This window comes from Aedes aegypti, chromosome 3, assembly GCF_002204515.2.
Source record: "Aedes aegypti strain LVP_AGWG chromosome 3, AaegL5.0 Primary Assembly, whole genome shotgun sequence".
Taxonomy (NCBI): Eukaryota; Metazoa; Arthropoda; class Insecta; order Diptera; family Culicidae; genus Aedes; species Aedes aegypti.
In genome coordinates, this window is record NC_035109.1 from 210,029,946 (window position 1) to 210,057,925 (window position 27,980).

Below are 27,980 nucleotides of genomic sequence, written 5' to 3' on the forward strand. Positions count from 1 at the left end.
GACCCCTAACTGGTACAAACATGACTCCAACTCAACCAACCAACAAACAAGTTTTATAATTGCGACTACGAATGCTATGTGGGAACTCAATTAGACAATGGAACCACTCGGAGAACAAAAAATGTGCTAATCGATTAATAATATTTTTACATTGTATTTTAGTCAACCAAATATTATTATCACCAGAATTTTTAAATAAATCATTCTTAAAAGCATTAGTAAGTGATTTTTCATAAAACATTTGAGATCATAGGACACATAAATTTAAAATGATTTTACTGTCGTTGAAAATATAGTTATTGAGTTTTGAGTTGATCTGAAGTGGTCAGATTAAAGTATAATTTTAAACCCTTTAATACAGAACCCCGCCTTCAAACCGGGTACCGGACTTTAGATATTTTTGTACTTCAAAATGATTTTAATTTTGGCTCAAAAGTAGGACTATAACCGCATATCGCAATCATTTTTGATAATTAGTAGGGGAAAGTGGGGCAGTTTGGCCACCTTAGGGAAAAGTCGATAAAAGTGCTGAAAATATTATGCAATCTTCGAATTTTTGCATGATTTCTAATTATTTTTAGATCAATAAACTAGATCCGTATGATTCCCGTTGTCTAAGTTGTAAAGTTCACGAATAAATCAGTGATTTTTCAAAATTTGTTATATTTTGAGTTGATTGTTTTTTAGGGTATTTTTAATTGTAAAGTTATCTCTTACAGGTCGGGCTCGATTATCCGGAGTATTGATTTTTTCACTTCGGATAATCGAATCCTCCGGCTAATCGAATCAATAATAGAAAAAGAAAACCTCCGATAAAAGAAATTAAATATTATCTTCTTTCGTTGTTTTATTTATATGATGCAGTGGCGTAGTCAGAGATTATTGCTGCAGGGGTCTCGAGAAGAAAAACATTTTTTTATCAGCTTACACAGAAAAAACCTTTTTCAAGCCCCCTCCTTTTCCTACCTACGCCCAAAACTGCTAAACCATTCATATTGTTTATTGAAATACTGAATTATCTCAAATTTATGCATAAAAGCAGAAAAACAAGAATATCAAAACACATACTCCGGATAATCGAGTCCGACCTGTATAGTCTAAAATTTCAATTATTTTTTTCGCCACACTTGAAATTTATTATTATATATATATAAGCACTCCGTTCAAAAAGATTTAATTTTAAAGAACATTGTAACAGTCCAACACCATCATTATAAAATTATGAAATTTGAAAGAACCATTCGCAATATGCACACTTAAAACAAATTACGGATTACGATGAAATCACCGTGATCTCAACAGCTGAAGGTTCGGTGAAAAATTACCGAACAATCCGTAAAACCTTTGAACGAAATCATAAAGAAAAACAAGAAAATTGTTTGACCGGGATTCGAACTCACGACCTACCGATCAGGAAGCAGGCTTGTTACCATTATGCCAGCATTCACTGCTTGGTAGTGTTGTGCAAAAACTGAAATAAAACTGTCACACGATTTCACAGAAGTTCGGTGAAAATAATGATGTTACCGAACTGTTCGTTAGTATATCACAGGGTTACAGTAAAATTGTTTTTTTTTTCACGTTTTTTTCCGGTGTTTTCGTTGATTTCACGGATTTTGGCGGTAAAATAGTAGATTTCACAGGAGAATATGTATTTTTGTTGTTTACAGTTTAATTTCAAGGAAGGCTAAGGGTGGCGTTATTAAACGGCCTTTATAAGATGACGGTGGATCATTTACAGGGCCTTCCTTAGCCGAGTGGTTAGAGTTCGCGGCTACAAAGCAAAGCCATGCTGAAGGTGTCTGGGTTCGAATCCAGGTCGGTCCAGGATCTTTCCGTAATGGAAATTTTCCAGACTTCCCATAGAGGGGCATAGAGTATCATCGTACCTGTTACACGATATACGAATGCGAAAATGGCAACTTAGGCAAAGAAAGCTCTCAGTTAATAACTGTGGAAATGCTCATAAGAACACTAAGCTGAGAAGCAGGCTCTGTCCCAGTGAGGACGTTAATGCCAAGAAGAAGAAGAAGGATCATTTATTTCTCTAGCTATTGTCAAAATAATGGATTATATGTTAAATCTTCTAAAATTTACTTTAATGCAAATACGCAATTTATATTAAAAAAAAGAGATGTGACTTTTGGCTTTGTTTGTTATTATTAGTGCGGTATGTTTTTACATTCGCAATGCGTGTAATTCCACAATAGCAAAACAGTCAGCTGAAGAAGTAAGACGAAATGTATGATTGAAACTCTGTGTGAGACTTTTTTTGCCCGTGTGTCAGTACTTGTGCTTTGTTCAAACGAGTCGTTCCAAATCAGAAGTAGAATTATGTTTGTTCGGTGTGTCTTCTATCGGTAGACTCAAATGGTCTGGTCTCACAGCATGAATGCCTGAGAAAAGATGTTGGAATTTTAGTTGAGATGCTCATAGAGATCAATTACTTCATGAAACGTTGCGAACACACGTCAATCTCAAATTAAACAGGCGCTTTTGGAAGCCCTAGCAGTAGGTGTGATTTGGGAAAATTTCGATGAAAATTGAGCTCTGGAATGTGGTAAGTGTGAAGCTGTCCTGCTATTCAAATGACTAAAAACAAAAGACACAACGATGCTTACAAAAAATACAAATTTTAATGGTATTCAAAAATGTTGCCAAAAACGGATCCATTTCGTTGCCAAAATCGAGGGGTGCCAAAAACGGAATCCCACTGTAGTATAATTGGTTGCATTATTTTCATATTGATTTGAAATACCTAACTTTCTCGAGGTGGCAAGTTACCTAGGGATAGTTCGATTTAGTTTCAACTGATTTTAACTAATAATGTTCATTCTCATATGATGTCATTTTGATAATTTATAGTCATTTAACATCTAAAAAAATATTGGTTTACTTCAATTATATCTCATTTTTTCATAGGTTTGCTTAGCACAAGTCTGGAGAACCAGCATCCGTACATGCTGAAAACATGATTGATTTGTCACTCGCTAGTGGTGAGGCACCTGTAGTAATTTAGTTGAGTACATTACTAAACGTCTAACAAAGTCACAGTAATACACTTAACATAGCAGCCAGGGACATACAGTTGTGTTCAGAATAATAGTAGTGGTGGCCGATTTCCATACAAAATGCTCAACTTTGGCATGCTGTAATTTTGTTTTTGCAATTTCTCATCGTAATAGGCTGTTTTTCATCACACCAATTTGTCATGAAACAGCCTAGTTTCCTGCACTGAAGTATGCAGTGCGAGAATAGTCATTACGCAACTGAAACCAGTGCTGTAATAATTCATTACGCAACGCTTTCTCATTGCGCAACTGTTTTGAGTTGCGTAATGAAGCATAACACAACAATTTTTAAGAAATTGTTAAATTATGGTGAATGCATTCCGATATAATTTCGGATACCCTCAAGTGGTCTTCTACGAAATTGCAAAAAATGTTGTACGTAACTCGTTGCAGAACTCGATTCTTACAGCACTCGTCGTAAATATCCTACTCGGCAAGCCTCGTAGGAAAAATTTACGACACGCGCTCTAAAAATCATCATTCTGCAACTTGTTCCGTAAACTACTATTCCTTATGAGCATTCGGCATGGCATTTTGGCAGAGAACTACAAATAAACTTAATTTCTACAGAACATGCAATTTTTCAAACTACCGGTTAAAAAGTTAAGCACCAGGGGAAATCGCTCAAAATAATATTGGTTTTTCTCTTGTAAATTTTTGTTCAGCAACAATTTTGTAAAAGACTGGCTTGTTTATAATTGTTGTTATAAATTATAAATTTATTACATGAGTGGACATTGTTGAAACGATCAGTAAAGAAAAATTCAATAACTCAAAATACAGCAGATATTTAAATTATTTGAACTACTGTAGCAGTGTCTGAGAGTCATTAGTATTTTTGTAGTAGCGGTAGGTGTGTGAATTGAGCTGAATTGTTGAGAAGGAAGTTGTAGGATCGTCGACATTTGAGCAGATGACATCCAGTACGGATAGTTGTATGGCAGACATGTTTGTAATCGGGAAATTTTCATTCTAATGAAGTTAATTCGTTACAAAAACGTGAAAATTCGGATGCTATACCACTATTATTTGGTGCTTAAGTTTTTTAATCGGTAGTGTGAAAATTTCATTTTTTTTAGGGTAATGAAATTGAGTATATTTGAAGTTCAATGCCAAAATTTCATGCCAATTGCTGTCTGAGAAACAAAGTTGCAGCATACCAAAGTTGAGCATTTTGCATGTAAATCGGCTTTCACTACTATTATGCTGAACACAACTGTACGTAAAAATTCAGTAACCGTGATTGGTTGGTAGTTCAAAAACAAGTTTTGAATTTATGTTCACCTCTCTCTTTTGCATGGTATCTCTCGATCCCATTGCTTTTAGACGAACTCGATACAAATCAAATCAAATGAATATGAATCAATGTTTCCAGATGAAATTTCTGCAGAGATTCATCCATAAAAACTGTCAGGAATCCAGTCTAACGATTATCCACCGTCAAATGGTGGATTTCTCCTCGATTATCTACGGAGATTTTTTCAAGACCTAATTCAGATATAGGTATCTTCCCTCAATGTTTTTCCGATTAAGGATTACCAAAACTGATGCAAAAAAGTCCGTGAAATGCTACTTTATTCATTTTAATAATCAGTAACTTCAGTGGGAGAATTATGATTATTATTTTTTTGCGATTCCGTTACAAATCATGCTACTTTTTGTCGATAGACTGAACGACATAATGGCCTAATTTTACATTATTAAAACATTGTTGTTCATTTAAATTGTTATTTAAGAGAAAAGTTTGTTGAAATTGTATGATAGTTGTACAAAGTGTGTGTATTTAATTCCAATAATTAGGAATCAAAATAGACTTCTAGCAATTATTTTAGCTGTCCAACTTTTGGCATTTTGATTAAGTGGCCAAGATACTCTGTGTCCTGGAAAGTCGAGAAAATGTCTTCTACGAAAAAATCCTCGATTGGTGAGATCCAAACCTACGAGCCTCAACCTAATCTTTCTGAGTAGCTGCGGATTGTCGCTACGGCTATCTGGGCTTCAAAACGATATTTCTCATCCACAACCAAATTTGGCTCACTATTAGAAAACATAGTTTCGGCAGTGTTTTGTAATCCAACTTTTAAAATTATTAAATTCAAAACCAATTTTTTCTCGCCGCTTGTGGACTTTGGAAAAAAACACCAAGCTTACAAACTAAATATTTAAAAATTTGTCATAACCTGAAAAGACCCGTTTAAATATTTATCAATTATTTCACGTATTGCAATAAAAAAAGAGTGTTCGTTGTGTATAATTTCCGGATTAGTCTGTACTTTGATAAAAAAACGCAGCGTTCAAGCTATTTTTGTTTTGTTTTGAAATTCCTAGTTATTTTCTACTATGGCTTACCCCGTTTGGGATGGCGCTGTTCTTGAGTTTGGCATGCTGGCCAGGAGGCCGGATATCCTGCCATAGCACAGCCTAAATTTATAACGTTTTATTTACTACCCTTATGCCATGGCCTATCTTCACTGCCTCCCACTCACTGTCGCCTCGACTGGCGTTGAAAACGTTATTGTTGGCCACAGAGGTTCCCCCCTGTTCTTGGGGCTGCCTTGGTTGGTTCGGAGCGGTTCGGTTTTTGGCTCGTTTCCACTAAATAGACGTCAGAGCACGAGGGCGAGGGATCAGCACTGTCAGCGATGGCAGAAAAACTCAGCAGGGAAGCGAAAGTATGTCTGGGTGTGTCCTACATAAACCATCCTAAATGGCGAAAATTATTGCCATTCCAACGTAATATTCTTGCTGCTGCTGCGATGCGATTATCGGGATAGAACCTCCATTTGCCCGCTCGCACAGTGCTGTTCGCCCCATAGCGCAGGGCTGTTGGCAGGTCTCTTTTAAGAGTCTGATTACTACTTTGAAGCAAGTCTCTAAAAAGTCTGTTTTCTTCACGCATTACTTACAGTGCTACAAGAATTTTCTTCCAGAGGTTTCTTCTAGAGAATTTTCAGGAGCTCCTCCAAAGCATTTCTCCTCCAATTTTCTCAAAAATTTGTCCAGAAAATCCTACAGTGATTTTCAAGGGATACTTAGAGGAATTTCTCCTGAAATTTCCACAAGAAATTCTTTAGTACTCTCACGCTACTTCTTTCAAACATTCAAAAGGGACTAATCTAATAAATTTTCAAGGTATTATCCCAGGATTTATTCCGATATTTTTTTTTTCGTTTATTGTTCCACCGATTCCTCCAGTTTGTACAGAAGTTTATCCAATGAAACTCATAAAGATTTATTCCAGATAAAAAAAAGGATTTTTCTAGTAAACCCAGCAAGAATCCCTCCAGGTGTTTTACCCCGATTTTGTTTAGTTGTTCTTTTTGCAATTTTCATAGATGTTTCTTCGAGAACTCATGCACAGTTCTAGAAGAAATTTATTAAAAAATCCATCAAAGTTTTTCTGGGAAATCTGTTAGGATTTCTCATGAAGTGACTACCGACATTTCTCTAAGAATTTACCAATCATTTCATGCAGGAATTTTACTCATACAGTCCTTCCCAACATTTATTGAGTAATTTCTCTGAGTAGGTCTTTATTGCTTACACATTAAGCGCATTTTACGGTTTATGTTGAATAATACCACAACCTCAACAATGAACAGTGTGGCACATTAAAACACAGTACAGTTGAAAACCTCCATGAATCGATATCTGAAGGGATCATCGACTTATGTAAATATCGACTAATGGAACAGAAATGCTTAAGAAAGCTGTTTGAGGGGACCAGTAATCATGAAATTTTGTTTTAGTGTGGTTTCATGAGTCGATATCGAGTCATGGAACATAGACTCATGGAGGTTTCACTGTAAATCCGTAAAAACAAATTCCAATGATTTTTTTTATAGAAAACTGTAAAAAACTACTACAGTCGACCCTGTACATCTCGATATTGAAGGGACCATCGAGATAGAGAGAGATCGAGACAAAAAACGCATTTTTAATGAATACTAGATTGAAAACCATTCCGTTACTAGGAATATAATAAACAAACAAACGTCTCTTCGTGTTCCCGAACTGTTTGCAATCAATGAATTCGGGTCTAGTAACCTTTGATAATGGGCATATCGATATACGGAGAGGAAATCGGGAACAAAAACCAACCAAGAACACATCGAGATATAGAGAATATCGAGATACGGAGAATGAAAACGAATGCAGAATCAAGGGACCGAAGAAATATTCGACATAGGGAGAGATATCGAGATATAGAACATCGAGATGTGGAAAGCCGACTGTATGTTACATTAATTTCCTGAATCGGTCTGCTCGCGAATTTTCACCGGAGTCGATAAACTAATTTTGATTCCAGTAGGTAGATCATTCGATCATTACGACACAAATTTCTTCAGGGATTCAGGGACAACATTGTAGTTCAAGAAACTATTTCAGAAAATTCTGAAGGATATTATCCAAGAACTTGATTGAGTTGTTTTACAATAATTATATGGCGAATTAACTTGAGATTTTAATTCTTCCGATTACTTACAAAAACTCATGAAAACTTCTATTTTCTGGTTTCTGCTTGTCTTCTTGGTTCCTATTTGATCTCATTTTGATTGTTGTCTGGTCTCTTTTCCCAGCAATGAGTACTCTAAAGTTACTAATTTCAAGACACTTAGTCGCTACCAGCCATGCATAGCGGCTGTCACTGATGCTGTGGTCCGAAATTATTACGCCTCTTCTGCAATTACGTAATTGTCTGAATAATAGTTCTATTTGCTTCTTTTTTTTCTCATTCTCTATCAGTGTGCACTTCAATTTCTTTCGCAATCTATTCATCGTAGATTTTTCATGTGCGGTCGTCGAAATCTTGCAATTTATTCTCTGTCTCTCTCGCGCAAAGACGAGGTCGATTGGAAAAATTGCTGACGGCAGCCCAGCCCGGTCAAAATCATTTTCTCTGGCATTGATTTCAGAGCTCTCCAATTGAATCCACTTATTTCGATAGGTCTTTCGGCTGTTCATTTGGAGTCTTGTTTCGTAAGGAACGTTTTCCATTTCTCTGATTGATGGAAATTGAATTTTTCTTCTTTCTTTGGTGCTATGTTTTATGTACGGGTTTCGGTACTCTGTTTGATAGCAATTTAAATAAAGAAAACCATACACACCGCTGTAGAAATGAACTGTTATAAAACATGAAATTTTTATCCGAGATTTCCCAAGATTTGTTGGTTGAAGAGATTTGGCTGCCAGTCTTTTCAAAATTAATATGACATAAACGTAATTTTCGGTACTACCTAACTACACTATATGTTCTAGAGTAATAAAAAAGTACTTGCTAAAACAGTACTAGTACAGTGCTTCTGAAAATTCTTATATCAATTGATCCCCGTTGGGCCGTGTCTTCAATTTTTCGTAGAATTAGTTGGCGGCAGTAATATTTTGTTGGCGGTGGTGATCTTGCTTGGCCAATGGCTTGAAAAAAAAATCTTGGGAGTTATCTTCTTTGATTACAGCTGGTACCATGAACAATCAAAAAAGGTGAAATACTTAATTCACATCTACCTTTCAAAAAGTGAGTTTTAAACTGTCGCTAGACTAATTTTCAGAGAAGCAAATCGTATCGATTCATGTGAGGAAGGAACGATCTTTTCACCAACAGAAAATCTACGATATGAACCGCCATGTATGCTTCTGATTTTGATTTCTTATCTGAACAACTGCAATAAATTATTAAGGCAATGTTCAAAACCGCTCCAAACTGATTTACGGAAATTGACTAGCAATAAGTCTGAATATTTGATCATTGGAACTTCGGAAGTGGTGGAATTCGATTCGCATTCGGGTGTGTTTTAATGGATACCCGAGATAAAATCATTTTCGGTGAATTGCATTGATTGACCGAGCATACAATATGTATGCTTCGATCGAAGGTTGCCGCAGACGAGTCGTATGAATCTTCTTTATTCATAAAAAAGGCTCCCGAATGCTTCGTGAAATTCCGTCTAGTTATGCTTTAAATTTCTCCAGGGAATTCCGCGTAAAATTCTGTTAGCGAAATTCGGGGCAAATGTGCCACCTTAAGCAATATATGCTCTGACTCTGTCCAAAGCTTATCAAATCCACCAGTTTAACAACATGATGTTAGTTTGTCATCTTCTCATAAGCACTGTGTCATTTAAAATAAAAAGAAATTCTGGAAGTATTAGTTTTGGAGCTTCTCAAACATCAAACGTCAATAACGAATTTTTTATTATCTATGGGGCAAGACAAAAACCGATTAAATATCATGATAAGCAATACATTTTTTTAAATTATTATCTATCCACATTACTTACATGGCAGTGTCTAAGTGGCGATGTACGACATATTTGAAAGTTCACTGTCACAAGTTGTTGCTTTACTGCAAAGTCTACTACATGCTGAATGATATAATGAATACGTCAGTGTCTAAAAAACTAAATGCCTGAAATTTTTATTTTTATCTGCATTTAATGCACGGACTGTTCGATTGTATGTAATATACAACTAGAACAGCTTCCAAGTTATGGTAAAACATTGATATTTCGCTATTATTCAATTACACAAAATCGAAAAAGCTGGTTCCTTTATGAACTTTTTTGCAGTGTACCGTCGATGGGGGTGACAACGGGTCTAGGGGGTGAGATTGGGTCAAAACGGAAAATTATGATTTATGTAATATATCAGCTAATAACGCTGATATCGCTAGAAATAATTATTCATATGTTGGGGAACATATTATTGCACATAATTCATCACAATATACATTTTTAGAATTAGTAATTTTTGTTTACTATATCAATAAACTTGTATGTTGAAACTAGATAAAATTTACAGCATTAAATTTCTCCTGTGCAAAGTATAACGCATGTACTTTAACCTCTATCGTTGTATTAGTAGAAGGTTGAAAGACTTTTCATTACACTTAACGAGTATTTTCCGGAATCTAATTGATTTTTCCACAAAAATATTATTTTTTTCGGTACGGTGTCTAAAACATTGAAAATGGGGGTGAGATTGGGTCAAGCAAGAACGATAGTAAATTAAATTGCAAGACCACTTTTTTGACATTTTACGGTGCCGGGTGTTCTCATTCCTCATTAAGATGTGTTTATTCTTTCTAAATACAGCATCTCTGAAACATCAAACAAGTCTACTTGAGGATTCCGTCCATCGAATAACAATGCAACGAATTTTGACAACTTCTCAAACCAGCAACTGTGTTTCGTGCGCAGCAACATCGTAACATTTTATCAATTGTTTTTTTTTCATAAATTTAATTATTTATTAGTGTTTTCATATTACAGAAACATCTCACGAAAGTACGAATGAGTTGGATCGCTGAAATACCGGTACTATGAAGTCAAAATCTGCCTGCAATATATTGATCGAGGAATGTCGCACCGAAATATAACAATTTGCGAGGGTTTAAAATAATCACTGTTTCAGTACACCTCTGGGAAAACTGAATAGGCTTTATGGCAATGGGGATGAGACTTTGAAGATAATTTGAGGGAAACAAACAAGAAAATTTATGTAAACTTGACGATAAATGTTGGGTCTCATATATTTTCTCATTGCTCTTCAAATTTTTGGTATAATCGTTCTTTTAAGTGGGTTTATCATACTTGTGAAACATCTTAGATATCTTTTCATCTTGTTTGCATCGTATCTCATCAATATTTTTCAGCTGTTAATGGTTTTGCAATCATTTTCTCAAAAATAAGTTATTTCAATAATAGTGACCCAATGTCACCCCCTCTATGGGGTGAGATTGGGTCATTTTTCATTCACTTGTAGTGCCGCTGTGAATAAATATTTTTCAATAATTTTTTGAACAGTTGTACATACACACCAAATTTGAAGTTTATTGGAGCTAAATTGCGATAGTTATTCAATAAACAAATCGTACATATGCCTTTTTGACCCATTGTCACCCCCAACGACGGTATTTATTTAAATTTAGACATTATAATTAAGTGAAATTATTGTAGGCAGGGATTGAAATATACAGGCGATTCAGGTGTATAAACATTTGCTTGACAAAAAGGGCAACGCACCAGAAACCATAAATTTGCTTTGAGATTATAAGGATCAGATAATGCCCTTCCTCTCGAGAAAAAAAAAACACTACTGATGCCTTATCCTGGTTTACTATTATCATTGTGTTGCTGAAAATTACATTTTCATAAGTTTCAATCTGCAGAGTAGTCGTATTTTGAGAAATCATTTGCTATGTGTCAGAGAAAATGCTTCATACAACAAAACATAGTCAAATTGGAGGTGTTTGGGCTATTCCCGGTCTTTTTGTAATGGAAATTTCCTTGAATTCTGTGGACATAGAGTATTATCGTGCCAGCCACATGCTATAAGAATGCAAAAATGGCATCTTTGATCTTTGATGAAAAAGCTCTCACTTCATAACTGTGGAACTGCACATAATAACACTAAGGCGAGAAGCAGACGTCAGGTCCAGGTGCGACTGAAAATGAAGAAGTTTTACGTTCATGCTGTTTACTTGGGGCTTGAACTTGAAATTCTGCTTTTCCATATTTTCATGTCTTTATTAAAATGACTTAAATTGTATGAGCAAACAATACTGCTTCAATTGTGAGCGATGTATATGCACTTTTTATCGAAAGTGAAGTCTCGCTTTGTTCTGGTCTGTATAGATCGATCACTTCTACAGAATCATTAGATGATGGGGATGATTTTTCGGTTTTTGAATGACCTACCAAATGGATTTCAAAGCCAATCATCTGAGTTCTTCCCCGAGTTTCTAAGCGTGTTACATTGGCCTTCTGGCAGATATATTCTTGAGTAGTCGTCGTCATCGTCTTGGTGGTTTTCAACCGGTCACTGGTTCGTGCTGGATCATTAACGACACGACAAAGGGGCAGTCGTGTGTAGAAAAGGTATAACTAACTGACTCATGCAAGTTGATTGCGTTCTTTTCAACGTTTGCTGTCGTTGGAACTTCTACCAGATCAGATTAGGAGCCGTCATCGTCCACCATTGGAATAGTTTTGGACCCAGAAAATCAGCAATCGATCGCACTGCAGGGCGTTTATTGTTATTATTATTAGTATTTTATACACTCAATCCATTTATTGGGTCTCGAAACAAGTTTCAGCGTGCAACTCTAACGTTTTGCTTCAACCTTTCACAGAAACATGTGCTTCCCATTCGGCTCAAATTTGGCACAAACCGGAATTGCTAAGTAAGCCAGTTCAACGCCGTTTGTTTGCGATTGGAGACGGACGAAGCATTTTTCGACGGCATGTGTAAATGTACGTGCCTAATTGATGCTTGAAATAAATAATGTATGAAAAAAAAAGTGAACCAAAATATCGTCATCGTCGTTTGTGGTCGTCATCTTTATAAACATTTCAACAAAATGGCCGACCCGCAAGTATTTTCAATAGCACCGGATTTCGTTTCATGTTTGCCTCGGCCAACATTGCCATCATGTTGTTGTGGGGCTTTTCGGGCGATGATGTTGCGCCTTTGCTCGCCTTGTGGTGACGGGTAAGTGTGTTTTGCAACACACGTCGTAAGGCTTATTCTTCGTCTCGTATGCATACGTTACTTCTTTTTTTTCGATCGCTTAGCTCTGCATTTGCAATTTTCTTGTGGACCTTCGCTTTTGGAAGTGTAGACTTCGTCCTTCTAAGAGAATCGATCCATCCATCGACCGACCGGAATCTCGTCAGTCGTAATTTTGCGCACAAACTTGCCATAGAGTGGTGGGGAGAGGGCAGGAGGGGAGCAAATTGAAGGCAATAAATGATGAAAACGAAATGTGCGTTGATTCTGCAGACAAACTTGGCACGCCGAAGAAGAAATAACGGAGCTTTGCCCAGGCATATCTCGACCAGTGGTGTAGTGCGAGAATGTAGATTTGCTATGGCTAAGATGACTGACTTCTACATCGTTGTCATCGTTCCATCTGATTTATTATAGAATTCATACCATCCAATGTGTTTACGTAGACGATTTATGTTTTGTTCAAATTCTTTGTGCAAGAATTTCAATAAAATATCCTCAAATAAATATTTAAAAAGCTTGGAAAATCCATGTATAAATTCGTGTAACAGTTCTCCTGAAATTAAATAAAAACCCATTTGAAGAATTTCTGAAGAAATGTCTGCACAATATGAGGAATTCTTGGAAGAATACTTGGAATGATTTTTTGAGAAATTTCTTGGGGAATTCTTGGACAAAGTCTAGAAATAATTGCTACCGTTCTATTTACAACGAAAGGTGGTAGAAATCGAAGTAATTGCTGGAGAAATATTTAGAGGAATTATTCATGGTTGATTTGAATGACATTTTCAGTATCTCAGACATACCGTGCATTTCAACATATATTTTTGAGTGATTGTTCAAATTAAGGTTGAAAAGCATTAACGGTTCATTAAAAGTGTATTATTTTAGAAATTTTCAATAATTTACATAACCTAAAATAATAGAGCAATAGCTTTATGATAAAAATCAATAGCTTTATAATATAAAGTTAAGTTGTAGATTAAGACGAGGTGAACAAGTTTTCTGAAGACAGCTTTTGTATAGGGCGTTCGTATGTCAATATACACATTGAGCATTTCTCTTTGAGCACTAACTATCGCAGATTTTTTATAAGTTCGGAAATGCTAATAAAAGTGTGCAATTGCATGGAATCGGGTAGGTGTCTTCGGGTGACTTATTCTTCGCAAATCAAAGAATAAGTGCTCTGAAGACACCAACATGATTTGATACAATCCTGCACTTTTATTTACGCACTTATATGGCCGAACTTTGCAGACCACCCAGTAGTGAAAGAATTACACAATGAATCATTTATAATTTTTCGTCAAACATTTCACTTTAGTCAAATCGTTATTACTTTTGAACTCGTATTTGGAAAAATTGCTCAAAATGTATCTTGAAATTGAAGTTTTTTTTCTGATGCGATGTGAAAATTTCATCAAATACGGTCTATAAATAACTGAGATCTAGCCTGCAGAAATTGACCATTTTGTATGGGACATCGAAAAAGTTGTAATATTTTTTGTTCAATGCTGTATGGAAATACCCGATCATAAATCCTTGCAAGATCTTCTGGTGAAATTCTTCGATGAATCGATGGAAAAATCTTGTAAACATTACTTGGAGATATTACTGACGGAATCCTGGGATGAATATTAAAAGCATTCCTTAGAAGAACTCCTTGTAAAATCCCTAGTTAAGTTGGCATAATCGTTCGAGAATGTTAAGAAATTACCTAAGTATTACAGTTTGGAGGATTTCTTATTTTTTTTAATAGTTTAAGTAGAACCTAAAAAAAGCTAGACAAACCACCGTTGAGGTCTTAGTAGTAATGGAGTCCTCGAAGGATTCTGAAAGAATCTTGATAGATAGGTGTGGAATGTTGCAAATTCTTGAGTGAACTCTCAAAGGAATGCCTGGATCAAGAATTAATTCTTGGGGAAATTCCTTAGGGAAACCCTAAAGAAGTTTCTGGAAATATCTTTGAAGAGTTTTCAAAATTTTTCAGATATTGGCTTGATGAAATTTCTTATGACACGGGGATTCTTTCCATTAATACGCCCAAAGTTCCTCTGAGTATAAAAATATATTTCAATAAACTACATTTGTTTGTTTTCGACATGTTTACCCTAGATATTTGTGAGCATTGCCTTGAAACTGCGGACATTCCTAGAATGACTCCAAAATTAAGGTCCTTGTAAGAACTTCTGGAAACATTTTATAGTAATACCTACAGATATTATGAGCGAAGTTCATGAAACAACATCTGAACGGTGGTTTGTTCAATCCTTGGATGTATTTCTGATGAAATGAGTACTGGGCAGGGCTGTCAATCGATAAACTATCGTTATCGCCGATCAGTTCACGTCGTCTATTGAACGTTATCGTCGTTCAGATGTTTTTCAGATGACGTCACTAAGTTAACTAAATTATCGCAAATTTATCAAAGCCACGTTAACCAGTTGATTTTTCGCTTGGTTATCTTCAACGAAGGGTTGTCGAAAATCCTTTATTGATATCGAGTTTACGTTAAATTATCGAATGATAATTTATCGTTTAACAGGGCGGGGTTTAACAGCGAGTCATTTCTTAGTGACTTGGTCACTAAAAAGTCACTATTTACAAAAAAATCACATAAGTTATACTTTTAAGAAAAAATGTCACTAAAGTCACTATTTTCGTGATTTGATGTGAAGAAATTTAAGGGTTGTAGCTCAAACTCAAACAGAAAGACAATAATGCTTTACCAATTTTTGATATTTTACGGACATTCACCTCGTTAATTTGAAAGGTCTGAAAAGTGGGGTTGTGAGGCTTTTTCTGGAAAGTTTCGAGTGAATATTACTCAAACTTTCCTGGTGAGTAAGTCTGCTTTTATTCGGAGCTTGTTTCGTTCAGTTATTTAAAAAAAAAGATCCTTAATTTGTTTCTAAAATTTTAAACATATGAAACATATGTCCCAACATGTACTATTCGCTGACTATGCGACTGACTGACTATAACTCTTCCTTTCCACGACTTGACTATGTCTAAACCAAAAACGCGTTTCTATAAGGAATGCTTCAATGGACATTGATGGTCAACATTAACTGGTTATCAATAGTTATATGATTCTATACAATAATTCGATTATTTACATTCACTAATGCAAAACGCTTATCTGATTCGACATCAATCAAGCATAATTTTCCAATACGACGTATATGCAAAAATAAACAAACCGAGATTTGGTATGCATGTGCTTGACAAACGCATAATATACATATTGAGTCTACAAAAGTATTCCTGAAAGCTGAAACCGTTTTTTTTCTATGTTTTTTATATAAATTTTAATTTTATCCTATTTGCACTTTACTCGATGTTTTTCCTTTAGCTACATACACCGTACATACACACTTAAATCAGAATGCCGAGATCAGCTGTGCAAATCTCGGTTAAAGTTCGTTTGCTGATATCTCAGCAAAAGTGACGTTTGATGTCAGCGGCACCCAAAGGTGCTGCTATAAACAAACTTGATTTTTTGCTGACATATCAGTTAAAATTAGGTTGCTGATCGCTCGGCTGTGCGGATCTCGGTAAAAGAATAAAAATTAGCCGAGCTCAACTGAGTGTGTACACTCATAATGAAACGACTTATGTGCAGAATCGTCATACTGTTCCTGAATCACTAAACATGTAGAAAAGCGGGAGGTTTGGATTTCACACAGCTGAAGAATCGGCAACCTGATGCGATGTTCATTCTCCGTGTATTTTTTGTTACTCTCGGCTCCGTCCGCGGGATCTATGAGACAAGTTGAAATTGGAAAGATTATACAATTAATATTTTTTGTAGATGATATCGATGAATCATCATGGGGTATGTGATAAGCACAAAACAAAAGGATTTGTTTGTTGATTTTGTTATTTTTTCAAATCCAATTCAAAACAAATCGGCATTCCTTATTAGTGGTTAGAAACAGTGTACTTAGTAGATACAGCAAAAGCAAAAAAGTCAAAGAATTCTTAACATGGTTTAAATTGCTTTATAATATATTGCATCGCATTTTTCTCCAATCTTTCCGAGTGTTAGATAAGTTATTTTGAAAAATTATGCTTGAAATATTCATAAAAAATAGCATCAGAGAAATTGCAGCGCGAAATAATAAAAAATATCTATATTAATTCCATGGAATTTTTTGGAAAAAAATATTTGCGGAGAATCTTGGTGTGAATTTCTCGACTTTTGAGGTTACAGAGATTCGTCCAAAGGTTTTCACGCGACTTTCCCACAGGTTCTTCAAGAATTACTTCGTAGATTTCTTGATAATGAGTTTTTAGAATTGTTCCAAATATTATTTTGGCAATACTTCCAAGGATTCCTGCAAAACTTTTAGAAATTATCTGTATTATTTGCTTGTAGAAAATTAATAATAAATATCTAGAGTTATACATGGCGTAATGTCACGAGAAATTCCAGAAGATTTTCTTTTAAGTTCCTATTCATAAAGAAATGTCGGATCAGTTGGATATCTTATTAAAAGTTTTGGGGTATTTCCTGTTTCCTATTTTGTCTCTTTTCGTGTTTTGGTTACTGTTTGGGCTTCTTTTAAGACACAATACTTTATTGCACTCAGTCGCTACCAACCGTGCTACATGAGAATGATAGGAACTCTTGGTGCATCGATTTTTCGTACAGCATGTTTTCCAGATTTGTTCAAATTTTCATAAATCGAATTATGCTAGATTCACCACGCTTCAAATTTCGTTCATAACTACATCCCTGTCTCCTTCACTACGTATACCATCGTTACAACTTTTTCTCATTCCTCCTCCAGTATTTGTTTCTCGCAGACTTGTCCTCTCTTTCTCTGCCACCTCGTCAGCATACACATTCCAGTTCTTACTGGAAAAGGCAATGTTCCTCCGCTCTGCTGAAATTCTGTTCAAATCCATGTTATGAAAAAGCAACGCCATAGAATCTCGTTCCTGGAGTTTTATGGCGTTTCAGTGGCAGTAACACGAAGAAGAAGAGGAGAAACACAAAAATGAAGAGAACGGAGTTCTGGTAATCAACGCAAACGAAAAAGGCATTGAAAAGAGACATGAAAAATAAATGGGAAAAAATAATACAACGACGAGGGGAAGCAATGCTGGCTGCCTGCAGTGTAAGACATTGATCAGGTTCAGAGAGTACAGAAGGTGCATGGCCAGTCAGCCTGCCCCGCCATACGGATGACCCCGAAACTGGGTAGTGGAAGAAAGTTGCAAGAAAGAAACTAACGTGAAGAAAACGAAGACTGAAATTGTGTGACTATCGGATAAACAAGTTTGAAACCTCGTGTGCTCTCGTCTGCCTCTTCTCGCCGCCATCAGTCCAACCCGATCCGATTCGATACGATCCGGTCTATAGGTGGCTCGTGTGCTCCCGGGAATATCGGTGAATACGGAGTACTGCTGAGTCACGAAAATCACACTTCTTGCGCGATCTGAAACCTATCACATTTCGGTGCCTGGCAGAAATATGTTTTTAATTGCGGGTTCTTTTTCTTGCTTGCAGGTGCAGAAGGTGATTCCGGGGAGTTTTCTTCTTTTTTTCGTTGTTGCAATTTTACGGAAACAATCGCACACGTTTCGTGGAGGAAAGATGTGTCCTTCCAGACCGCATCGATGAAACGCAGCAGTGATTGTATAACGGATGTGTATATAAAAAAAATCTGTAAATAAATGTTTATAGTACGAAGCTCCCGTAAGAAGAAAGTTAATAAAAGTGAAATTTAGTGAGTTTTCTAAACATAGTAGCTATGACGTACTAATGTAAAAAAAAAAATAAAGTGAATTACGCCCTATTGATTGTGTAAGTCGTGAATGTGAAAGGCAAAATCAGTCTTAATGAAGAGAAGAAAAAAATCTGTTGTTAGTGATTGAAAAAATAAAAATCTGCCCATGAAGAGTGTGGCAAATTGGCAAAAGCATAAGTCGCGATACAGCAGAAGGTTTACCGGAAAATATTTTCCCCAAAGTGAAGATGATTGAAGCTCGTGAGTGTCAAAGTTTTGGCAGCCGAGCTTGAATGAAGGGAGTGGTGAAGAAAAATAATCATACTTCTACGCAACAGAAAAATAAAAGAAGAAGCAAAATAAGAAGAGCAAAATTGCATTTGAATCAATCAACTGTGTGAACCAACTGAGGAAAATTATGCTGACTTCGGAATGAGATGGAAGCGGCTATACGTTCTGTGCAGCAGGTTGGGCCACCAGGCCAGAGGGCCGACACTGGCCCTTCGCCGCAGCCTCCTCCAACGATGTCATTTCCGCAACGTGTACCACCCGGTGCTGCGCAAATTCATAGGTAAGTGTCTTTTGATATTTGTGAAATTTAGAACCTAATGCGTGGAATTAGACATTGCGCTGTATTTGGGCACTTTGTGCAGGATTCTTTTGAAATCAACGTAGGATTCGTTCTAAACCGCACCTCTCATTATTTACCTAGATTTCTTTTAGAATAATTTTTCGCATTGTTCTCAAGGTCGTACAGTCATTGTAATTTGGCAATCGTTATCCTATACTTTTAAAAAATGCAAATTACAAATTTTCACTGCATTAATCGATTGGAGAATAATCTATTGCTATATTTTAAAGCCATGTCATGTCTTTTCTGCTTCATCGGTTCATCAATACCTACTAAAAATTTGCATTTATATGCTATTTGAATCTTAATGATTTCAATGAGAAGAAAAATAGGGAAAATAGCATGGCAAGCCTTAATGTTACCTTAAATATCTCTCCCAAGATCCAATAAAAAATCCTGTTATGGAATCTGGAGATCTGTCCAGATTTTTTTTTGGTAAATCGTGCTGAAATTTGCGCTGCTGATGACTTAGTTCGTCAAATTTCAGTAAAATATTGCTGGATGGGTTTGGTGTAAAGAATCTCTTTAGGAAAAACTATTTTTTTATTATTTCTGAAAGAGCGTAATATCTTGCGTAATGTCATGTTATGTTCTAAAGAAATCCATCAATAAATGAGAAAAGCATGCTAAGATTACTTAAGGAATCTCTAAAAAATTCTGGAGTGTTCCCTGGTTCCTGTATTGTCTCAATATTTTGATTTTTAATTGGTTTCTCAAGTTCTCATTTTAGACACTCAATTGCTACAGCCCAAGCAATTTTTAGAATGTTGTCTAGATCCACAAAAGTGATATCAATTGATTCATTTTTTCATTCAAATCAGGACTGGTATCGAGTAGCTTTTAGTGGCTTGGTCACTATTTTATCTCTGGTCACTAAACATATCAAATACTACATATTTGCTATTGAAAGACACGAGTTAATAAAGTTAGAGGCTGTCCATTAATCACGTGGTCATTTTTTTGAATGTTCGTGGTCGTGGTCATTTGTCCATACAAAAAATTCAAAATTTGTATGGACCGTGGTCATTGGCGAGACCCCCCTCCCCCCATACATGTCCACGTGGTTTATGGATGACCCCTTACTATTTTCTGAAATCGAACATTATGTTTGGTTTTGAAATCAAAGTGTCTAAAAAGATTATATTCCTTGCATACCTTCTGGAAGAATGCGGATGAATATTGTGTGGATTTTTCTGATGGAATTTGTGGTAATCTCAGGTAAAATTTAGTAAACGATATCGGTTGAATTTTTTTGTTCGAATTAAGTTTATACAGAGCTGGTAGTAAATTTCTTGTGTTATCTTTGGCTGTAAGCCAAAGGCCATTTCGAAATATTTTCTGAAAGCATAGGCCTTCTTTTGTTACTATAACTAATGGCTAATCAGAGATGTGCAATATTCATCTGATTTGTTACAAGTTCGTCTACAATAGTAATATTTTACTGAAAATCTCTCACAAATTCCTCCTAGTATTCCTTTCTGATTTGTTTTTGAACTCCTTTTTTAACTTTTTTAACGAGATGTTTAGCCCTTGGCTAATTCATCTCGGGACCAACGGCTGTACTTCTATTCCGAAGGATTACGACTTCCTATAACCTCATACGTGACTATCTCGGGAATAGGATTCGATCCCAGATTCTCGGCGTGAGAGGCGTGAGTTCTAACCACTGCACCAGGCCTGCCCCCTTCTAAATACTTGTTCAGTGGATTCTGACAGATATCCCACTTGAATCTGAATCATAAATTGTGATGTGCAATTGTAGTTAAGATTCGAACATTTTTGTTCATACAACAGGTAGATTTGAGGTTAGGAATCGTCAGAGTCATTGAAAATTTCAAGTAATTCTCTTCTTAAAAAAATAAAATAAGCCTGATCTTCTGATTTCTAATAACCAGTTATTTATTACACTAATCGAGTTTTATCCCGCGGAGGGATTACAGTTGATTTACATTTCAATTACTTTTATCATTTTAAGGCTAAGTAGCCCGTCATTCGTGTTGGCCACATTGATGACTTTTCAGCTTGCATTTCAAAGTGATAAAACTCAGTCTTGATAGTTTATATTGATTTGAAAAAGTATCACTGTACGTGTTTACATGCATAAAGTATGCTGATACTTTTTCAGCTGTGTCAGTGCAAAACCAACTGATTTTCTTTGATTCGAAATCATGAGATGAATTAGCAACAATCATCAACGACGCGTACAAATTTCAATGACGGCCTACTTCGCCTTAATCGCTTAAGTCAAGATTTGAACCCGCCACCTTTAGCATGATCGTGTTTTATAGTTGTGCATTTACCGTTATGGCTATACGCGTATATACACGTATAACAGTTGTTTTACTGGTTCGTTTATTTGAGGCTCATCGTATAACAGAAATTATTGAAAGAGAACTGCTTTAATTATAATATGTTATGAGATCAGTAAGGTGATACTTTCGTCACCTTAATTTATAGCTCTTAATTATTAAAACAGTTATATTCTGCATGCTAATTGGTTTGCTTGATAAGCAGGTACAATGCACTCATAGGGAGAAACCAACTTTAATGTCGAATGATTTTGGAAGCCAAATGATAAATCAATGGATTACGTCCATTTTGACGATTTTTTTAGAGTTGTTTATTTACAATTCCGATTTTGTATGGTGTCATTGGATTCTTTCTGGCTTTTCATCGTAACTGGGACAGAGCCTGCTTCTCAGCTTAGTGTTCTTATAAGCATTTACGCAGTGATTAACTGAGAGCTTCCTGTGCCAATTGACCATTTTTCCATGAGTATATCGTGTGGCAGGTACAAAGATATGTTATGCGCAAGAAAGTCGAGAAAATTTCCACCCCGAAAAGATCCCCGACTGGTGGGATTTGAACCCCACAATTTACAATTACTATTTGATTCAATTTCTACAAAAAATGATACCTCCGTCTGAAGTCTGATACTCCCAAACCGGTTTTGCATTGCGGAAAATTTTTATCTTGCATTATTTATAACCGCTGGAAACTGGTTTTGGAGAGATAATCGAGATGAGTTTGTCGGTAGGCGAAGCAGAAATGATGTAAAAGAGAAGGAAAACAAAACCACAAAATAAAGCAACGGCGACGAACGGCAGACAACCATGTCTGGGGCTGAGGCCTACAAAACTGAAACTGTAGCAAAATTGTACAACGCTTGCCGTACACAAACACCACTATTTGGGATGTGCGGTTTTCAGGGTTTCTCCGGTCCGTCCAACATCAAATAGTAAAGCAATTAAGTTTATTGGTTGGACTTAATAATCGCGCAAAGGTGGTTAACTCAAAGCACGTCTATACAATGTGAGAGTGTGCAATACGATTGAATCATGGCTATGAACTCCAAGACAAGGAAAAGTTATCCGTTGCGGTGAACTGCGCCAGCCGCAACTGGATTGTCAAAGTTGTACAAAAACAGGCCTTGGCTTTGGAACGAGTCTGAATTGGAAACGCCGAGTGAAGGCATGTTTTAGCGGGCAACGAGAAAACACATTAAGTCGGGTTTATCTTTCTCAGTTGGAATGAATGGCTTATTGAATCGTTTGAATTGATCGCACGTCTCAAGAGAACCTTGAAGCAATCCATCCATCGTACTCGTTACGGGTAATGACTTGAAGCTCTTGAAACTCCACTTGGCGGGTTTTTGCATGTAGACGTCAATGTAAACATGTTGACTATTCAATCTGCGTTCAAGTCTGGTTATGCGACTTTTGTAAAAGGTATCGTTGTAATGATTGAACAAGAACCGGTCCCATTTGAGCCCTGATTATAAGAGAGCAAACAACGTGGAAACGATCAGCATAGTGGTGGGTAATTTTCCAGTATGACCAGGATCAGTGCGCTTTTCACATTAAGTTGTACCATCATGTGACTTTGTTGTGTTTGATAATCCATAAGACGAGAGTTAGTATGTACATCAAACCAAAATGATAACGTCGTAATACAAAATCAATCCACATGTACCAGTACTGAATAAACTCACGTCTAAGTAAAGTGCTGATAAGATACAAAAAGTACACGTTTCCGAAGACGAACAAATTGTTATTATTTTGGCCTGTTCTGACCTATAATGATGAGCATTCGTGTTATAAATGAAGATACACGTAAACGCTTATCTTATCATTAAAATGAATGTTACAATCGGGGCCAGGAAGCCAGATAGTAACTACCAGGCTTCTGATATCAATGAACAATTTTTGACACATTGAATGATACGCTCTTAGGCAAATGAGTTGTCACCGAAAAGGTGGCATATTTACAGATATGAGAGGATGACTCGGCTTCCTTTCTACAATTGTGTCGTAACGTAAGCATTATCTATGAACTTTGATGTTTTCTAGAAATTTCTTGGTTTGTCTGTGGCATTACACTGCACCTTCTTTAACCAATTCAGGAATAGCATGGCTTCAATCCCATATACCTTCAGTTAACGTCCACGCTTATCTTTCATAAGGGGTGGACCAGGGATTGAAATCAAGACTGTCTGTCACGTAAGAAAAAGCGGTAAACATTAGACCAATGATTAACGACTTTTTTAGCTCCTTCCCTTCATACATTTCTACAAACATTTCGCGGACCCCTAAAAAGCAATGTATTTGGAATTGAACTTAATGAATACGAAGGATTGGCCCGAATTATATGCAATTATCAGCACGTCATAATATTGGCCTCAGGTCGCCAACGTTGTAAATAATACTGTGCTATGATATTTTTGAAAACACCAATAATCTCACCAAACTTAAATTAAGTAAAAAGTCATTATTTTCTAAGAGCGATCTCTGAAATTACCTTTTCAATTTTTTTTTGTGGAATTGTAACTCAAACGTATTTTTTTAACTAATTTTCACCAATTTTCCTATGAAAAGCATACATACCGTAAGGACAACTTGTTAAAATCTCTCAAGGATATTCTTTTTGCGATGAACTTTTTGCGCTAGCAGCAAGATAAAACATTTGTTTTTGTAGGAAAAATGTTGAAATCTGTAAAATGTATAATGGTACCGAATAACAATGATACAGGTTTAGGACGCCATGCACCGCTCATCTTATGTATGAGGCCCTATATAAGTACAGTACTAATTGGAACTAATTTACATTCATCATCTGGTTGTTATCTTTGTACTATAGTACGACAACATATTTTACCGTGGTAGTCAAAAAGCATTCTTCGATCTGCCATAATAAAATCATTGTTGAACTCATATTTACAGTCCTAAACAGCCTACAATTATTTGTTATACTTGTTTTTATTTATGAATCGTGGTTTACGGCTAACCAACCAAGTGGAAGTTTAGCAACTACCGAAAAGCTAATACATATACCATGACCCCACAGTTATGGATCAAATAGTGTGGAGTCCAACCTATAAAATTCAATAAAACGACATGGAAAACATAAAATTGTAATTCAAAAGCACGAATTGAATCGTTTCAAATTGGATCTTCGTATAGTAAACTGTTTTGAGTGTAATATTTACATAGGATTGCATAAAAATTAAAAATTATATCGGTTTCTGAAAACCATAATATTGGTCAATTTTCATATTATGGATCAAATTGTGACATATTACGGATCGGTGCGCAAAATCAAGAGATTTTCAACTCAATGCATCTGTATTGATTGATTTGGCGAAAGTTAACAATGTGTCACATATTACTGCAAAAAAAAAAAAATAGCAGTATTATAGAGCTGGAAACAAGGGTAAAATGCCCTTTTTTGTGATACTGCATTGTAGTAACTGAGACATGAACTGTTTTCGCTCCATACCAAGTTTTCCACCCATTTTTGTCTGCTAAAAAACGAAATTGACAAACCTTGATGTTTTATTAGTTTTATCCTTAGTGCTTTTGTCTAAAAATGTCGAATCCAATGCTTAAAATGGCAGAAATGTACATTCTTTGGATGTGATCCATAACCGTGGTAAACAATCATTTCCTGGTCCATATTATGGATCACTAGTTAGAAGTACTAATATTTGGTATTTAGAATCAACAATCATGAAACATGTTTTCCAATGATGAATTCATACTGAATCGAAGCGAATAAGCATGTTTTATGCTATAACATTTGAATTTTACCACCTGTGGGAGCTTATGAATGCTGACGGCACTTCTTACAGAAAACGACCATATAATGATAGCTGTGTGGTACCAACTAATCATTTGTCAAATACACCGTTATTTAGCGGTTGAATGTTGTACTTAACATTACAAATGGTAGAAGACAAATAGTATAACATGGGAAAAATATGTTTTACGTAAACGTTTATGTTTTGGGCAAGTTATTCGATGTTGAACGCCAAAGTGATCCGTCACTGTGGGTGATCCGTAACTGTGTGGGCATGGTATTTTGCAATTGAATTGAATGGACAAATTGATGTGAAGTTTTGCGAAAAAGTTACACGTCTTCTCGGTGAGAATCGAACTCATCAGTTTCGATTCTCACCGAGAAGACGTGTAACTTTTTCGCAAAATTTCATATTATTTTATCCATTTAATTCAATCGCAAAGAATATGTAATGTTCAGCTTTTCGGTAGTTGTTAATTTTTATCTATCTATCTATCTATCTATCTATCTAAATAAATAAAAATGGAATGGTGTTTGTATGTCACGAAATGGCTTACGGGTCAACGGATTTGATTGATTCTTCCTCAGTTTTGTTCGTCAAGGGTTCCGACGTGTTTCTGTGTATACAAATCTCAGGATATTCACAGGGAAAGTTGAAAAAACGAGCGCGAACGAAACTGTCTTTTTATATGGGACGAACAAAAGCGTTTTTCAACAGCCTACTTGATGGCAAGACGAAGTTTCCGGGACCACTAGTAAATAATATATACTATAAAAATGAATTTCATTCTCATACAATCCATTTTACAAACTAATACATGCTGATAAATTGTGAAATTTTTGTTCAGATTTTTCAAAACAAACAAATGAGCGCTGAATGGAGCATGAACGGTGAATGGCGTCCTTACGGTACGATTATACAGAATTTTTGTACGAAACGTAACACTATAAAGGATAGCTCTCATTTTCTACTTCTTCATGAGCTCCTATAGAAATTGATAGAGAGACGCTCGAAGAAATTCAATTATAGTAATGGAACAATCCCTTGAGGAATTGAAATGGAATTTTTGTCGAAGAGAGAGGAAGATCTTGAAGAATTCAAGAATTCACACGTCACTTTTCCACATGTGCTGCAGGAATTCCTTCACAGATTTTTAATAGTAGAGGTTTTTTTCAGTGCTTACTCCAGAGATACCTTCATAAATATATTCAGGATTTCTCAAGGAATGCTTAACGAAACTCTTCAAGAATTTCCCACAGGGAATATTCAACAATCCAACGCTAATACTTGTAGTAATTTCCACTTGCATTGATGCGAAAATTCCTTTAGGAATATTTAAGGATTTTTTCAGCTATCATACAAAAGTTTTTTTAGTTTTCCAGTATTTTTTTAGTCATTTCCTCTTATTTTCAATTCCTCCAGGATTCGCATAGTAACTGCTTTAGAAATTCATCCAAGGATTATTTCGAGAAATCCTACAGGAACCATTCCAGCAATATTGCAACCGTTTTTTTTAGCAAATGGCACGATCTTTAATGATTTGAACCGCAATAATGCCTCAATAAATTTGTATAGGATTTCCTCATGAAGTTACTAAAAGAAATCCTTACAGAGATTAATTTGGGGATTTTTTCAACATTTCCCAAGGTACGCTACTTTAGCACACTCCTCCAAACATATAACGAGTGTTTTTTTGTTTTTATTTGTGCGCTGGTTCATCTATCTCTATCTCTCTGGAGTTAATATTCAAGAAGTTTATTTAGGTTTTTCACCGAGAAATGCTACAACAAGAATTGCTGTAATCAAATTCAATGGCGATTCCCTAACCTCAAATCTACCTGTTCCCAGTGCTGGGAATGGTAATAGTAGTAGGCTTGACTTTTCGCGAAAATCACGTGGCTCTCCCAGTACAGTAGTTCAAAAACGTGAATCTCATCAAGTAGCCTCTGTTGGGTGCACGAATTTTTTAAATCATGAGTGTCATTGAAGGCTCTAAATGCGGGAAATGCAGCGGGAAAAAGAACATTTTTCTACAGTAATTTCGGGTTGCCCTTAGCAACGGGTGTTTTGCAATTTTCAAGGCATTTGCCTACAGCAGCGATGGGCGTGAGTTACACTGGCTTCGCTGACTGTGATTGGCTTTGTTTGGCTACTGTAGAGTGAGTTTCAGATTTTTTCCCAACCCTGCCTGTTCCACAAATAGAAATTCTTGAATTTCAGCAACAAATTTGCATGTATCGAGTAGAGATTTGTCAAAAAGGACGATGCCAATAATTAACTTTCTGATTTATAATTTAAATTTGTCGAAATAGTCATTTTTAGAATCATAGAACAGGTAAAAAGTGAGGTTACGAGTCGCCACTGACCAAATTACAAATTTTCCATTACACACTTTTCTACATAGACTCGACCCGAGATTTTTTCTTAGGGTTCTACTAAAATATTAGCTAGAGTAACTCTTGGTGTTAATTTTTTTAAATTTTTTTTCCAGAAATTTATTAAGAGAATCCTCCAAAACTTTCACAATTCTTTCAGTATTTTTTGTACTGCAGGAGGATGCTAGTGGTTTCTCTAAAGGGTCTCCTGGTTCGTCCAAATCTTGAAGAAATATTGAATAACATTTTTTGAAGAAAACCTATGCTGCCCATACTCGCATTTATGGTGTCCCAGAAAGTATAGGCACGACTTTGATAACGAGAATCAATATGTTCCTTGGGGAACTTTGAAAGCAGCGTGTGAATATTTTATTTGATGAAATAACTTTTTAGATTGAAATTTTTGATTGTAGAGAATCAATTCTTATCTAGCCAGTACAGACACTACTGTTGTGTTTTGTTGGAACTTAACTAGTAATGAATGATTTTGATAAATCCTTCGATGTGGTGAGTTCAAGTACATTGTATCTAAGATGTTCCTTAACAATTTTGTTGTTGTAAATTTTATTTGGCTTCGCTAGA

General features: G+C 35.9%; 1 protein-coding gene across 7 annotated transcripts in view; it reads left to right on the forward strand.

Moving 5' to 3' along the window:
• Positions 1 to 27,980, forward strand: part of LOC110679171 — a 188,736-nt gene that overhangs the window by 21,490 nt on the left and 139,266 nt on the right. For all 7 annotated transcript variants that reach the window (XM_021853265.1, XM_021853267.1, XM_021853263.1 and 4 more), the window contains exon 2: positions 18,097 to 18,887. In XM_021853265.1, coding sequence (XP_021708957.1) covers positions 18,754 to 18,887 — 134 coding nt within the window. In that variant the 5' untranslated portion in view covers positions 18,097 to 18,753. The remainder of the gene's footprint in view (positions 1 to 18,096; positions 18,888 to 27,980) is intronic.